At 33.4% G+C, this 16,849-nt stretch overlaps 1 protein-coding gene across 1 annotated transcript in view; it reads left to right on the top strand.

Moving 5' to 3' along the window:
• Window positions 1–666: 666 nt before the first annotated feature.
• The window catches only part of LOC108909119, a 72,165-nt gene continuing 55,982 nt past the window's right edge, over window positions 667–16,849 (top strand). Inside the window, exon 1 of the mRNA XM_018713355.1 lies at window positions 667–992. Within this exon, the coding sequence (XP_018568871.1) occupies window positions 803–992 (190 nt within the window). The 5' untranslated portion in view covers window positions 667–802. The remainder of the gene's footprint in view (window positions 993–16,849) is intronic.

Here is a 16,849-nt window from a genome sequence, read left to right as displayed (position 1 = left end):
TCTATTACTATCACTGTTTTAACGTAGAATGGCCACTTTATTCTTTTCTACACAACATTCCGACTTGTAATTTTCTCGAGCGTAGACGTAACAGTTTGTCATTGTTCATTGTAAACGAATCACTAATATTGGTGGTGCCAAAATTTAAGGATTTTTAGTTGACAGTACCAGCCGTGAAATGTTGGTTGCCTAAGCTGGGCGATCACGTGGCTTGTAATGATTTATGAAGGTCCGTATTTTATTTCTTTGTAAGGCACAAGCCAAATAGACAGGTTTTTTTCTATAACAAGAATCAATTTTGCATTTCGACGTGTTAAATATCAGACGATTAAAAATATGTCAATAAGAAACCGTCTCCTGAAGCTACATTACTAAATATTTTAGGATCATTAGCAAAAAGCGATTTTTCTGACTACAAGATCATTTATGAATATGAGGAACGAAAGGGGGCCCAAATTTGAGCCTTGTGGTACACCAGAATTGACATATGCTGTAACGAGTAAAATTCAAGAAGATTTAAAAGACATCCGATACTATTTCGGAATTTTCTGTGCCTTCGACCCATCTCCATGATATCGCCCGGTGCCCCAGCCGATCCGGCGTTAATTGCAAAATTACAGGAGATCGCGGACCGGCAGCACAGCGAAGGTGTTAGATTCGTAGAGCCGGAGCGTACCCGCGGATCGATTGTTCGATTGCGTGGTCGGTCCGCCGTCCGTCGTCTCGTGTCTGCCTCGGCGGAGCGCGCGATGGTGTCCCACCGCGGTTCAGTTCACCTCGTGCGGTCGTAGCGTAACAAGTGATGCATCCCCGTCGAGCCGGCGTCGTCCTCGCGTGTCTCGCGACATGCACTACCCTCCTCGTGGCCGTAGAAGCGGTGCTCCTGCTACCCAACACGTCCGGGATCAGCGGCCAGCTCACCGCAAACCTCAAAGTCGACCATTTCTTCTCCCTGTGGCTGGTCTTCAACAACGACGATGTTAAGATGTCAGGTTAGTTGATCCCCGTGTCGGATTTCGTTAATCGCAGCGTTTGTCCGGAACAAACGGGCCTTCCTCTTCCAGTTTTTTTTTTTGGCATGACTGGTGGATGTTGGGAAAGAGTAACACAGTAGAGTCTTTGTTAACTCAAACTCTTGAAAAACTCTCACAATACGTATCTCCCTGTCGGTTTGTAACAAGGAAAGGGATTCTTTCGAAACCTCACACATTCCTCGTAGGTAACATGCCAATTAGTTCCTTTCTAGCAGTTACTCCCATACTCAGGAGTTTCCATTCATCCACAATTCCTTATCCTAGTATTTCCAATAATTGCCCTTTAACTACTTCCTCGTGTATTTCCCGAATCCTCTTTAGTAAATTCTTTGGAAAACGATACGTTATCCGGTACTTTTTGCTCCAGTACAATTCCTTCTAGTCGTTTTTTAGTTGTGATATTGTCCGTTAACGAGTCATATAAATCACAATTGATGTTTATTATAAAATTGTGTGCAATAGCGTAGACTGTTGTTCAATTCGACCTAACCTCCTTCAGTGCGGTTAGTCAAAATATTTGTAGTATTAGCTAATGGCAGTTGCGTTCGGGTCGATCATAAATATTCATTATTGGATTTATTATGAATTTATAATTAGCGGTTGTTTGGTGTCGCCGTTGGCAGGGAAACTGGTCGGAAGTAATGTATTGTATACGACCGCGGAGTTAAATATATTAAATTTTAGTTGATTAGGTTCCGTATAATAAAATTTTATAAAGTGTGATAATAATGCGAAACTAGATCAGATTTTCACTTATTTATTTATTGATTTATTTACCTTAATTCATCAAACGGGAAAGAAACCCAATTATAGCATGGATATACCCAGTAATACAAAAAAAGAACTTAAATGCAAACAAAATTATAAGTTTTGTCAAAAAAATACAGTTGTCAATGAATAAAAAACAAAGCAAAATAATCATACATATAAATAACGACACAGTAATCAAAAAACGATTATTGTCAAAAATTATTTACAATAATCAATGAACAAAAAATAGGGAACAATATTAATTTTGACAAACAAAAAAAGGAATGAAAAAATAAACAAATAGAAAATCTCAACTATAAGATAAATCTTTTAACATCCGCCAAAAAAGTGAATTAGTCTGGAAGGTACTTTAAGCATAATGCAATAAATATTGCCATTAAATATTTTACATATTGTTTTCTTCATTATTATCACTACTGCCAAACAATTAATATCTATTGAAATATATTAATGTCATTTGTTAAAAAGAATATTAATTATTATGGTGGTTGGGCCAAAGCAGCCAGAGACTTGATTTAAGATCTAAGAAAGAAATTCTTCAAAGAAGCTACTACTATCAATCCGGTGGGTAACAGGCCATTACAAAAAAGGTTTTGTTTGGAATAACTGTCCTTTATCTAAATTAAGATGAAAGTAACACTCTCTAGAATAAGATGATTTTTCTTAATGGAAAATTAAAAGGAGGGGATTGAAATTCACATTTTAATTTTTTTCTATAACATGGGATGCTAGAGACACGAAACTTGGTACGAGCATCCTACAAATAAAGAGACAACTTTTTAATGTTTGTTCTATCATTGGCGTATTTTATAAAGAAGTGAAACAATCAACCCCATTGCAATATTTTATTAGATATTTTTTATATGAAGCAAATTATTTATTGGGAAGACTGATTTATTGCCCAACTTTTTTACCTCTTGTAATTTTTCTATAAAACCGATAGTTTTCTCTTAAAAAAGTTAGATGCGTCATCGTTACTAAAGGGGTAATTGTTCTAGATGTTCCAGTATAGTTTCCTCAGTTTCAACAGTTCGGACATTGCGCCTTCTTCCGGCACCCTCATTATTGGGCTGAATTTTACCAGTTTTGCGAAGCCTTCTTTCCACCGAGGCTAATGTTTGTCTATGAGGAATCGGTAGGTTTGGATATCTTTGGCGTATAATCTTACTGTAGCGTTACTATTTTTTCTGGATTCGAAAAACTCTTGGATCATGTCGACATATTCGTCATTGGTATAAATATTATTCTGATAATAAATTAATCAATTGGTACTAATTATTGGTTGACAGAAAGTGTCAATTTATTAATATGATAAATAACAATTTATAAACCATAGAGGCATCCTCCATCTAGAGTTAAACAAAACGTATGTAAGGTACGTACTGGTAGAAATATTCTTGAAATTTTTACTGTTGCCCAAAGTAATACCGAAACTTTTGCAATTCAATGTGACGCTTTTAGCAATATGTACAAAAAATATCAATTTAATATCAAATATATCCAGATGGTTAATACAACCTGGTCTATCCAAAACNAATCAGTCTTCCCAATAAATATTTTTAAATAAATAATTTGCTTCATATAAAAAATTTCTAATAAAATATTGCAAAGGGGTTGACTGTTTCACTCCTTTATAAAATACGCCAATGATCGAACAAATATTGAAAAGTTGTCTCTTTATTAGTAGGATGCTCATACCAAGTTTATTTATCAATCCTCTTATTTTTGGTTCTACATTCACTGGTACCATTTTTGCTACTTCATTTAAAAACATCCTGTATATGATTGTAAGCAGAAAATAGAGACACCGAAAAAAGGACAAATATACAAAGTATTGCATTTAAGAAAACAAAAGTTTGATTTATATCTTCGAAGTGCTACAATCAATTGGTTGATTTTATATATTTCTTTGAAATCGAAAGAGAATTTCCTAAAGCTTTAGTCTTTTTCCCATTTTTTCCTGGACAGAAAAGTAAAAAGATAAGGAGGGGAGGTAAAAAGTTGTGACATAATTCTCTTAATAATGCTGTTCATCTCAATCCTATCCAAGTCCTACAAAAATCTTTGAACTGAATAAACTCCAGCCAAAATATAATTTGTTGATTTAAAAATTTGATTGCACTTTTTCTAAAGATGTTATCAAATAAATAACAGTTATAATAAGACCAAACCATAGAGGTATCCTCCATCTAGAGTTAAACAAAACGTATGTAAGGTAGAAATATTCTTGAAATTTTTACCGTTGCCCAAAGTAAAACTGAAACTTTTGCAATTGAATGCGACGCTTTTAGCAATATGTACAAAAAATATAATAATAATATCAAATATATCTAGATGGTTAATACAATCTGGTCTATTCAAAACTTGGTCGCCCAACATATAGCGAAGCCAATAAGAATTAGTTAAGTCTGGCGTTTTATACATATACAAAAATCTCAGTAAGACAATGATGAAATAAAAAAATATATCTAAACTATAAAAATGTTGAAATAAAAAGATTTTTCGCAGTGAAAGATCACATCATGAGCACCTACGTAAACATCGGAATGTACCTTTCCAGCTTTGTGAGAATTTTGTAAAGAATATTTATTAATAATTATGATTAATGTATGTGTTAGTAGTTTCATAAAAGTATTCTGCTGGGTGTGATTATGTTCATAGAACCGCACGTGATGTTCTATATTCAACAGTGAAGAGACATTGTTTCTAGCTTGCTGAGATTTTCAAAAATCCTCGTCAAAAGCCTGCTATAAATTTCTAATAATTACGCACAAAAATGTCATTTGTTGTTCATTTATGTTTGATCATTATTATGCGTTGTATAAACAAAATTTACTCAATCGCAAATAACCAACAATATAAACACATTTCAATTCAACTGTATTTTCCCAACTTCAGCGAATATCCTTCAGGTCGTCATATCCCTGATTCCCTTTTTTCTGAGTGATCATTCCCATTCCCCTGCAGAAGAACCATTAATTTTTATTCGCATAGTAAGGCCCTAAGTAAAAAATGATGCTTTTGTTGTCGTTCCCAGCATCTGCTACACATTTCGTTCCCCTCCTCGAATTTTAGAAATGGCAGTTAGTTTCACTCGTTTGCCTCCGACTGTTAGGTGGTTTCTGTTTAAGAGTATGGGCAAACAACAATTTGATAACCGCCCAATATTAAAACAATAAGAATATTGCTGTTCCTGAAAATATATTTTTTTATACAATGACTTGTCCTTATTTGTATAACTCAAACTTTAGTTGACGATAAAACATCTCAAAAAAAATAAAATACCACAAATACAGATGAAGAAATGTTTAGTTTCCATGATACATAATACATGAATAAATACACGAAAATATATTTTTTAACATAATACATACCTAGGTATTTTGTATTTATAAGACAAAAATAATTTATTAATCGTACAATATTAAAAAAAAATAAGAATATTAAAGGTTCTGGAAAATATATTTTTAGGAGTTTCAACTTAATTATGGAAACCCCTTTACTTATTTTGAGTAGCTGAACCCCCGAAAGTTCAAGTTTATGAAAGCTCCCAGGGCGTATACACCGAGAAAAGGTGTTTATAAAATTTAACAATCTAACGGAACTAACGTGACCGCAGATAAGCTTTTTCCTGTACGTTTTGTTACACGCGCCTTATCACCTCATGTTCCTTTAAAGGTGGTAGGATTCTAGTAAAAGTGATGCTCGTGCAAGGTCTCTGGTTTGAAGTAGAACGATTATTCATTTCCATACCCATATTATTCATCTTGTTGCCCTATGACTCAGCTAATTAGCAGAACTGATCGTGCATTTGTTTCCGAACGTGCCTCAATTTTATATCTGCGCTAGTGGATGGCCATCTTTAAAATCGCGCGTCACGTTTAGAAAGTCACCGTTATGGGAAGATCGCGTTGATTAATTAAATAGTTATAACTTTTTACGCATTAGGATCATCTGGTGGAACCGAATGTACTGGGTGCAACAAAATATTTTATTGTGAAGTATTAACGGCAGTGGATAAAGTCATTCAAACAATCAACGGTAACGGTTTTTGAGAGAGTTTTTGGTCCCTTGTCCGTAAAAATGAAATTAAACATTACTATAGACTGACAATACTTACTATAGTATTAACAGATTTTTGCTCCATAAACAACTGGCTTATAAGTGTCTTTTATCCTTAAAGCAAAGTTGTTTCAACTCTATATCTGACTTCAGTAGTTTGGACTAGCTCAGCGTATGGTGTGACAATAGGATTTTTCGAAAATTGTGACTGGATTAGCCCGATTATTAGAATCAGTCATCTTGTTATTTGGAGAACAAACCGGTTAAACTTAAAAATTATTCGAAAAGGTTGATCAGATTTTAATTATATGTTCTGATCCTCTTTACCGCAACAATAGTAAGATAAAACGATCAGCTGTTGTATCTAACCTTAAAATTTAGACAATTTATTGGTTCGTTCAGTGTCCAGTGGATGGTTAGCATGATTGACAAGAGTAAACTTGCCCATTTGCTTATAATAACGCTTGCATTGTTCTGTGTTGGATCAAATGTCAACCCACTAAAAATTTATGCTTGATTTTGAATCTAGACGGTTTGTCCCTGAGAAACTAGAGAAAATACGCTAATTATGACAGCGATAACATGTCAACAAGATCTCACCTGCGTATGAGGCTATTCTTTCTGAGCATGCGCATTAGAAATAACACGGCTATTGTTAAATTTTTACTTTATTTAAATTTAGGAATATTCTTTTATATAGTTTTTTGTAAGTTTTAACTACATTAGTGTATCTTTTTTACAAAATACAAGGGTCAGATTCGGTCTGTACAATTTCAACTATGACAAATTGTTGCGGGTTATCTAAATATGTGACGTCACACTAAGAGAGCCTATTTCGCAACCACAACGACTGGAAGCACTTGACTTAGTTCTGCGAAAGTTGATTAGGGCGCGACAAACTTTTTTTATAGTGAATGCCAACAAATTAATTTAAAAAATGTAAACAAACGATGAAATAGTGGCACACGAAGAAATTTCCAACAAGCAACTAATACAAACAACATTAGTACACCAGTTTAAAAAATTTTCATAAATTTGTTATGGTTTGGTTTTGACTATAAATAAATAAGCAAGGGTATAAAATACGAACTTGAAAGAGTCTTTCATTTAAACCATTCAAATAACCTATAAATATATGTATACATTTCTAGAAGTTATTTTAGTCCGGGCGACAAAATTACTGGGGCCGGCCCTGCCCACAACTAATCAAAACATTCTCAGGTCATCAATTGTTTAGCATCCTGGATTCTTCATTTCCGCTTTACGAGAAACCCAGCCCCCATATAAGCTTCCTAATCTCGCAGAAGCGCCTTCGATTCCTGCTTTATATATTTGCCGTCGGCCCGGCTCCGTAAACAATAGGTTGGTTGAGAAGTTACCGCTCTCTCATTGCGAGTTAAATGTTATTCGTACCGCCTGCGCTCTGAAGAAACCTGAACGTAAACATCACAACGGCTCTCCCAAATGTTTGTCTGGTGCCTCGGGCGCCCAATGCAGGACCGAACTGTTTATGTTTTGCCTCGTTTAGGAAGGTTCTGCGACGAGATAAGCGTATATTTCCACTCGCAATAATAATAATAATAACAACAGACCAGTCGAAAGCCGCTCGCAAATTTGCTCTTTTCGCATTAAATGGAACTTATTTTTACGGTAATAAAAAAAATTACCTACGTTTCTTTGTTCCCAAGAGAGTGTTTTTATAACGTTAATTGTTAATTAACTATTGGATGTATTCGACTAGGATTTTAGAGACAATTAAGGAAAGGATTAAACTTTTATTTTCAAAAAGTTCTACATTGATAGCTCATGTAATAAATTCACTAGCAGCAGTAAAAATTAACGTTAATGAATAAGCTGCGCATGTCTGGAGCGCCGGTCTCAGCTGTGCGCAAGATTTTTTAACTATTTCATTTATTTAATTTCTAAGCTCTACTTAATGCAAAAAGAGTGAATTCCCGAGCGGCTTTTGCCTGACCCTGAGTCAATTTATTTATAACGCTGTTTTGCACATCCTACTTTGTCTTTTTCGATACATTTCTTTGGATCAGTTAGGTCCTACGTCTATGATAATAACTTCTAAAATTAACGTTTAGTAATTAAACAATTAGTTGCAAAAAAACGAACGAAATTAATTAACAAATACCTGGAGCAACAATTTCATGGTCAATTGAATTAGCCTTTGGCACACATGTTGGTCATTGTATTGACCACCTTTTCCATAAATTTCATCAACATCTATCACTTTTTCCAATAATGCGCAATTGACCTTTAAAATTGGTGAAATATGACTTCAGGTACCTTAAATTGTAGGTAATTTAATTGCCAGCAACATAAAATAACTAATTTTCCTATAGGTCGTCTAGATTTTCATGAGAAGTAAACAAAAAATGAAAAAACATAATTTTGCAATTTAGTGTCACTTCTTTCGAGTTAATTTTTGATATTATCATTCTACATCTTCTTCTCCGTCATAATGTGCAATAAAATGGCTACTAATATTTATTTTACGTTCAAGATCTAATTCGACTGGATTAATAATAAAATATGGTTACAATGTTTTCCAATGAACCTTAGTTATCAATTTTTTATGGTTCGGCCTTTAACTTAAATTGACGAAGCGCATCAGCCGATTTGAAATAAATATAAATAAGAACGATTAATCACCTTGAATGTAATGAAAAATTAATTTTCTAATATCCTTTCACTGGAACAGACAATACTTCAACGTTAAGATTGGATCCAAGGAAAATTTTGAAAATTTCATTGTTGCTAATTCAAAACACGTTAAAGTTTTGTTCTATACGTTTCATCTTCATAGTTTTTGCGCAATATGGACTTTTTAATGGGTACTAAACTCAATAAAAAAAATTTCCAAATTGTAAAATGTAATAAATTTTACATTTTCTTTTTTTTTCAAAACTGCACATGTGCTCAGAATTTTTTTTGGCTTAATCAATGCCAGGGTCTTTTTTTCTTTTATTTTCTGTACGGTTATTTCTCAGTGAGGCTGTTGAGTGAAAAGTCACCTTTTATTTTTGATCATCGATATCTCGTGAACTAATGATGGTACAGCAAACGGAAGGTGAGTTTTAGAAACCTGCAAAACCTTGCAAAAACAAACCAAATTCGTGCCTTCAGACGTAGTTCAAATGTATGTCTAAATAGAGGTTATTTTCAAAATGATGTATGTCCAGTTTTGTCTCTTATTTTTCTGAAGTGAACTATACCAGTAATGATGATTTTGCTATTTCATATTCTACTTTAGATTTCATATACAATTGACTGGTATTTTTATTAAATCAAGTAAAAGGAGAGAAATAAAAGCGTTTTCGACGATCACTGGGTGAAATTTCAAATGTATACATTTTAATCATGCGTTTATCTCACCAAAAGCAATAACATTTAATCTAAGAATGTTTTTAAACAGATGTTAGATGCAAAAACAAAAATATTTGCCCGTAAACAAAGCCAAACGTTAATAAATGTTTTTTATATAATACATACAGTATTTTAAACAATCTGTAGCAGATGTAGACATTTTTTGCAAGCTTCATGTTCTTGAATTCAAAGAGAAATAAAAGACGTTGGAGAATGTCATTTTTTTGGGTTAAGATTACAAAATAATTTAATTTTAACTCGCTTTTAAAACCAGAGTTACTTTTTAAAAGTAGAACCTATCACTGTGAATTAGAATTATTTTAAATAATTTCCTTGACGCATGACTTGGCAAATTGGCAATTCGTTCATGAGCTAGCACAAATTGAACAACTCTTTTCAGAATTCTCATGTGAATACGTGGATTTAAAAATAAACACTAAGCAAAAAAATTAAAGTAGACAAATTTTCAATTTTTTTAGTGATTTTTGAAAGGTTGTAACTTTGTGATTAATAGTCGTATCGTGAAAAAAAAGCATCTTGAAGTTTGAAGATTCTAGTTTTGAAATCTTGAGATGAAAAAATTTTCACAGTTAAAAAAATAATGCAAGGCAAAAATAAATTTTTTTTTTTCAAAACTGCACATGGGCTCAGAAATTCTTTTTCTGGCTGAATCAATTCTCTTCAAGGGTCTTATGCTACGTTTGAGATTTTTTTTATACTCAGTATTAATTTGAGTGCAAAAAACATGTCTTTCTGCTGTTTTGGAAAATCAACGCCTACTTTCCGAATATTGCGAAAAGTACCTATGTTTGTAGGTTTTTTTTAGCTCAATACATGCCCATGAAGCTTGTAAATTTTGAAATCGATCGGTAGAACCATTTTGCTTTCCTGAAAGTTTTATAAAAAATTAAAGGAGCAGGTTTATTGCTCTTTAAACTTCACTAATTATTTTTTTTTCGTTATTTTTCTCACAATTTCGCGTTAAATACTCATCAAATACCGAAAAAAAAACATTCAAAATTTTGAAACAAATGAAATTTTTCAACTTTTTTTAAATTAAAAAAAAATTCCTTTCCTGAATCGTCAGTTTTATAAAAAATTAATGGAGCAGGTTTATTGCTCCTTAAACATCAACTATGAAATTTGTTTCGTTATTTTTCTCACAATTTCGCGTAAATACTCGTCAAATATCGAAGAAAAAATTCAAAATTTTGAAAAAAAATTTTAAATTTTTTTAAATTTACAGAAAATTTTTTTTCACGATATTTGAAACATTTAATGTAAAATAATAGAAAAGGGGGCGCAAAAATTTTTTAAAAATTTTTGAAAATTTTGATTTTTTTCTCAAGATTTCGAAACTAGAATCTTAAGCTTCAAGATACTTATTTTTTTTTCGATGCGACCATTATTTACGAAGTTCCACCTTTCAAAAATCACTAAAAAAATTTGGAAATTTTTCTGCTCCTTTAATTTTTTTGCTGTTTTGCTGTGTGTATAATAGAAAAATTAATAGAGTCCCCCCCTCCCCCACCAACAACATTTTTTCCTTCAAACTCGCACATTACAAGGAAACAATCATCCCATCCAACCTGGCAAACCCCGTCAATCCCGAAGGCATTTCTCGACAGCTGGGGCTTTTTCTGGCATTGTGGACTCAATAACGAGGAAGCCACCGCTGCCAACAGCAGAAGCACAAGGGAGTATAGTTCTTCCGCACCCCGAAACCCATCAGAAAAAAGGGCAGAACCGCCGGCCGGACCTGGGGAACGCAGCGGGGGCAAAAGAGACGCATTGCACTCTTTTGTAGTCGAGGGATGGTTCTGACAGAGATTTGAACGTTTGAACAGTTATTGGTCGATGCTCCGATCGGCGTCGGATCCATTCAAATCGAGGATTAATTGAGCTTTGCGTTAGCTGGAGTTCCATTTGTGTACAATTCCAGCGCTGTCGAATTGTCACTGATGGATAGCGGCGGCTATTTTTAGGAAACCGAGTTGCTGTTTGGCTGCATCCACCTTTCACATGAGAGGTTGAAGTTTTTATATAAAACTGACATGTATTGATCAGTGGCGGCGGCTACAGTCTCCTTCCGTTTGTCAAAATACCAATATTTTCCACTGTAGCACGAAATCTTTGCTAAACTTCTATATTTGACACGAAGAATATTTTTCTTCTCTAATAGTAAAAAAGAGAAGCCGAAACGTGAAATGTTTTTGTCTGGAAGAGCTTCGAATATACAGGGTGGCTCAATTAAAACAGTCCACCTGAAACATTTTCAATGCTACAGGTTTTTCCGGAAACCCCCGAAACAGGTCGATTTTGCTTTCAATGTAGCAACCCCTTCAAGAATCTTAAATGGCACGGGAGGTTGGGTGGCACATCATTTTAAGGGTAGTTCAATTCTCTTTACAAATATGCTGAAATTTTTTTATTCTGCCTTAAAATTAATGTAAAAAACCTGTTAGAAGTGTCGGTGAAATAAATCGAAACAGTAATAAAATCTTTGTTCAACATTTTCCCGAACATTTTGTAGCATTTCATCCCATGCAAACACTATTCGGTGGTATGTTTTGTTTTATAAATAACACTTTTTAAATGACCCCATAAGAAAAAGGCCAATGGTAACACCATCAGGCGATCTTGGGGCCAATCAATGAAACCTTCTAACGTACCAATTCTATGTTCTGGAAAATGTTGATTCAAAAAGTCACGTACAGCAGCTGCATAGTGTGGCGGAGCACCATCCTGTTGAAAAAATACATCATTCTCTGGGATCTGATCGTCGTTTTCACGAATCTCCACAATGCGAGGGTAGATGAAGTCTTGAAACAAATTGCGGTAAGATTCACCTGTCAAGTTATTAGGTAGAAAAAATAGACCAATAATATAATTTCCGAAAACCCAGCCCATACATTCAACTTTTCTGGATACTGTGAATGTTGTTCTCTCATAACTTCAGGATTTGAATCACTCCAGTATCTGCAATTATGTCTGTTGAGGTAACCTTTAAGAAAGAATGTACATACGTCAGAAAAGCATGTGTAATATAAAAAATTGGGATTGTTCAAAATTTTTTCACTCATCTGTTCACAAAATTGTATACGACGAACTCTGGATTATCTTCATTGAGCTCTTACACGAGATGAATCTTATAGGGATGGAACTGATGCTTTTTCAAGATCCTCTGAAGACTATTACGTATTTCTGAAGTTGCCTCTAATTTTCTGGTGCGTGAAGTGGGATCCAGTTCAACATGTTCCAAAATTGCAACCTGTGCAGCTTTGTCAGTAACAGTGTGTTGCTTTTCATGTTTTTTGTTAGCAAACGGATCCAGTCTCCATGAATTTAGATATTAAATTTATTATGTAGGGATGACTGAGATTTTTACCGGGATGCCTTTCGTTAAAAATTCTTACCCGGGCCATTTCGTTATTTCGAAAATAGAAAGTGACAATTTCAGTTCTCTCTACAGTGGTATAAACCACGTTCATTTGAATCATTTGTTTCAAAATAGCGAATAATAACAAATCAATGGATTTCACTACATAGACAATTCTAATTGATGTAAAATCGGAACAAAACTACATACATACATAAAAATTGTAATAAAATCCATCATCTTATCAAGACTTCGATGATAAACCTCATTTTTTACAGTTTCATTATCCGGTGAGTTTTTTTATTACTATTTTCAGTTTTTTTTTTTTCGATTTATTTCACCGACATTCCAACAGGTATTTTACATGTTTCAATTTCGTCTTTGTATAGTTACTTCAATCGAATATTCGAATTATTCGAATATATTCGAATTATTTACAATATTCGAATTATTCGAATATTGAAATTATTTCAATTATTCGAATATTCGAATATTTAGGTACATTATTTGCATAATACAAATATGTAATGCTCGAAATTAGGTGGTATGTAAAGAAATATTCGAATTATTCGGATAATCCAGATAATTCAAATATTACACTATTATAAAATGTAAAATGTTCAAATGTCTTTAAGAGAGCTGAAATTGGTAATATTGTACAACTTGTCCTGCTCTGACGACATACTTTATGAGGCGAGAGAGCGCGAGCTCCCGTGGATGTAGACAAATTAAAGCGCAAACACAGTTTGCATGACGTCATATTCGACTATTATCTATTCGAATAGTTAAATTATTCGAGGAATTCGAATATTTGAATAATTAAATTATTTGAATAATTCGAATGTTCGAATAGTAAAATTATTCGAATAAATCGAATATTCGAATAGTTGCATTATTCGAATATTCGAATAGTTACATTATTCGAATAATTCGAACAGTCATATTATTCGAATAGTTACATTTGCACTTATTCGCGTTTATCGATAGTAGTACTAATTCGAATATTCGAATTATTCGAATATGATTTCCAGCACTACTTTATATTCCATATTTTTAAAATAGGCGAAAAAGGAGTACACATTTTAACATTTACGATGACTTTATTTGATTTTTCTAGTAGAAACCACTTTTTGTGGTAGAAACATGTATCAATAGTCATTTGAATCTGTTTGTAGAGAAAGTGTTCTGTTCATATACGTTTCACAGCAACTGTTAGCTAAACCTAAATAACTTCTTGTGTAGCTGTTAAATAAGCGAATGTATTTATCTAATAATAATTCTTAACCCTCAAAGGTCACACTAGTGCGAATTCGCACTACCGTTTTTTTAACACCTGGCATTTCTCAGGTTGCAGCTGCTGAGGGTTCTCTCACCACGATAATTCCTTCTACAGCTGGCCTCAGTCTATTATTGTCTGAAAAGTCCGATCGGTGCGAATTTGCACTACTGTGACTTTAGTGTGGCCAAATATATGGCTGAATTTATATCATATATGGCTATAATTTATAAATAAATTGAATTGAAATGCAAATATACAAAAGAGTGTAAAATAAACAATAATTTACAGAATAGGAGCCAAAAATCACAACTATATTTGATTTGAGATACCGGGAAAAATCGATATCATTTTATCGATATCGGGTATTTTTTTCTTAAAAATACAGATTTTGAACTTCAAAACCCTTTTTATTTTTTTTTCTAGCCACTATTTATAGTCATTTTTCGAAAAATGTTTTTTTTTCAATCGCATTTTTTATTAATAATATTTTTTTTTCCAAAACTAATTACATCATTCGACTTCTCAACAACTTTTACCCCAGTTTTGATATAAATACATTAGTTTTCGTTAACAAATAAAGAAGACATAAAGGTTCAAAATTGGAAAAATCCCAATTCGCATTAGTGCGACTCGAATACCATAGCAAAGTGAATAGTCGGGAGGATCAAGCACAAAAGGAGCGTTTTTAGTTCCTCCTAGCTATTTATACACTCGCGTAGATGGCGCCTCGAATTACAGGAAACGGTGTTCCCTTGCAATATATGAGCATTCTTTGACGTTATAAGAGGTACTTGGAACTTGGAATACAATGAGGATAACATTACGAGGAAATTTATAGAATTTTGTGAAATCGATGAGAAACTGGACAGAATGTCAACGTTTAATGACAGTTTCTGGAAAAAGTGTCAGTGTAAAAAGTGGCAGTTGTTCCAAAATCTCTATCCATAATTATTAGCTTTCAACAAAGCCTCCATTATATTACCTACTCACTAGGCGACTGAATAAACTCCACCCTGTATTCCCGCTCGAATTAAGGGAAGATAAACACAACCCCAAACAACGCACTCACGCCTAACGAACCATAAAATATATTGTTATTAACAGTGGGACAATATCAGTAATACCTCTTTCATAACCCTTATTCCGATGAACATGTGTAATAAACTTCTGGAAAAACGGCCGTTCAGGGTCCTATTCCCGCCTGTTTCTATCCTCGTTCGCGTGTGATCCTCCAAATCTGTGTCGAAATTCATTTTACACGTCTATACACCGACGCCGACGGCGAGAGTATTAGCTGCCCAAAATTGCTTCTGTTTTCGGTCATATAGGTTATTAAATGGTTTGATAACAATTAAACGTAATATTTACGGCAGAAACAGTAAAAAATTGTTGGTTAATACAAAAATACTACACTGGAAAGTTCACTGCATCGTATTTCAAGAATTTATTTCTATTTAACCAAGAATTGAGTGGACGTTTTGAATTGACAAAAAGAGTTATACTTATATTAGACATATCTCGTCTATAATTAAAAAACTAAGTCCATTTTTAAGATATTGCAGCAATACACATTCACTCTAATACATTACTGCAATTTATTTTATAAAATAAATACTAAATTTTAATTAAGTACTTAATTGTTTTACAAACACTACCATCACCTGTATTTTTAATAAATTTCTCTGTAGTATTCGCAATATGAATGTTGAACCAACAGTTTTCACAGATAAAACGTATTTTTTCCAGCTAGTGTGATTTTATATTAAGTCTACATTTCTCCCATCTAACTTTTACAAGTCCCAGAATCTGTACTCTAATTTACTCCGTGTGTTTGTGCTTCTCAGTTCTCAGTTTGTGTTTCTCAGTTTTGTGTTTCTCAGTTTGTTTTTGTGTGATGTTTTTGTTTATGTGTTTGTTTTTATGTGGTGTTTTTTGTGTGTTGTTTGTGTTTCTCAGTTTTTTTGTATATAATGAGTTGTATCCATCCCATCTATCTTTTTACAAGTCCCAGAATCTTTACTCTAATTTACACCGTAACACTTATTAGTTTGTGCTTCTCAATTCTCAGTTTGTGTTTCTCAGTTTATTTTTGTGTGTGTGATGTTTATTTCTGTGTGTGTCTGGTTTTGTGTGTGGTTTGTGCGTTAGTTTTTGTGTGTTTTTTTTGTTTGTGTTGTGTGTATTTTTGTTGTTTGTGTGTTTGTTTTTATGTGGTGTTTTGTGTGTGTTGTTTGTGTTTCTCAGTTTTTTATATATAGGTAATGAGTTATATTTTGCCTAAGGTAAGTACATTACTGTCTAAAGTTTGTAAATGTGGTACAGAGAAACACATCTAGATGTAATTTGTTACCTACATAATATTAATGTAAATATTTATTACTTATAACGGTGTTTTTTGGTTTGTCTCAATTATTATTCAGCAATTAATTACGTAAACCGACAAAATTTTAAACCAGAAATCACATTATACTTTTCCGAAGGTTTTTGACTCGCAGGATCCGGATTTGGATTCAGAATTGCTCCATTACGTTAAATTTTCAAGATATCCTAACCTGAAAGTGCGAAATACACGGAATAAAACAAATTTTGTAACTCTGACTTCAGACTCGTAATCAGCGACACCGGAAACATGAAGAACTAGTAGGATTTTACGTGTACGTAATTTCATTATGCTCTTTCTTTGAGTCTTCGCCTGAGTCTTCAGTTTCAGAACATTGACGAATACACAAAACTAATCAAATTCAACAAACGATTTTTCGAAGGGGAAAGAGATATTCGATCGAATGAAAATGGATTTTGAAGAGGAATAGAAGGGAATACTTTCAGATGCCATAATAAGTTTGATGGAGACAAATTTTCTCATGGTGTAGGTAACATAACCTCAGATATAGCGAAAAATTTTAGGTTGGAATATCTCTAAAGCCTGATGTGATAGAGCAATTCTAA

Source organism: Anoplophora glabripennis, unplaced genomic scaffold, assembly GCF_000390285.2.
Source record: "Anoplophora glabripennis isolate ALB-LARVAE unplaced genomic scaffold, Agla_2.0 scaffold362, whole genome shotgun sequence".
Lineage (NCBI taxonomy): Eukaryota > Metazoa > Arthropoda > Insecta > Coleoptera > Cerambycidae > Anoplophora > Anoplophora glabripennis.
Note: the sequence above shows the minus strand (reverse complement) of the source record. Positions and strands in the feature narration are given on the sequence as shown.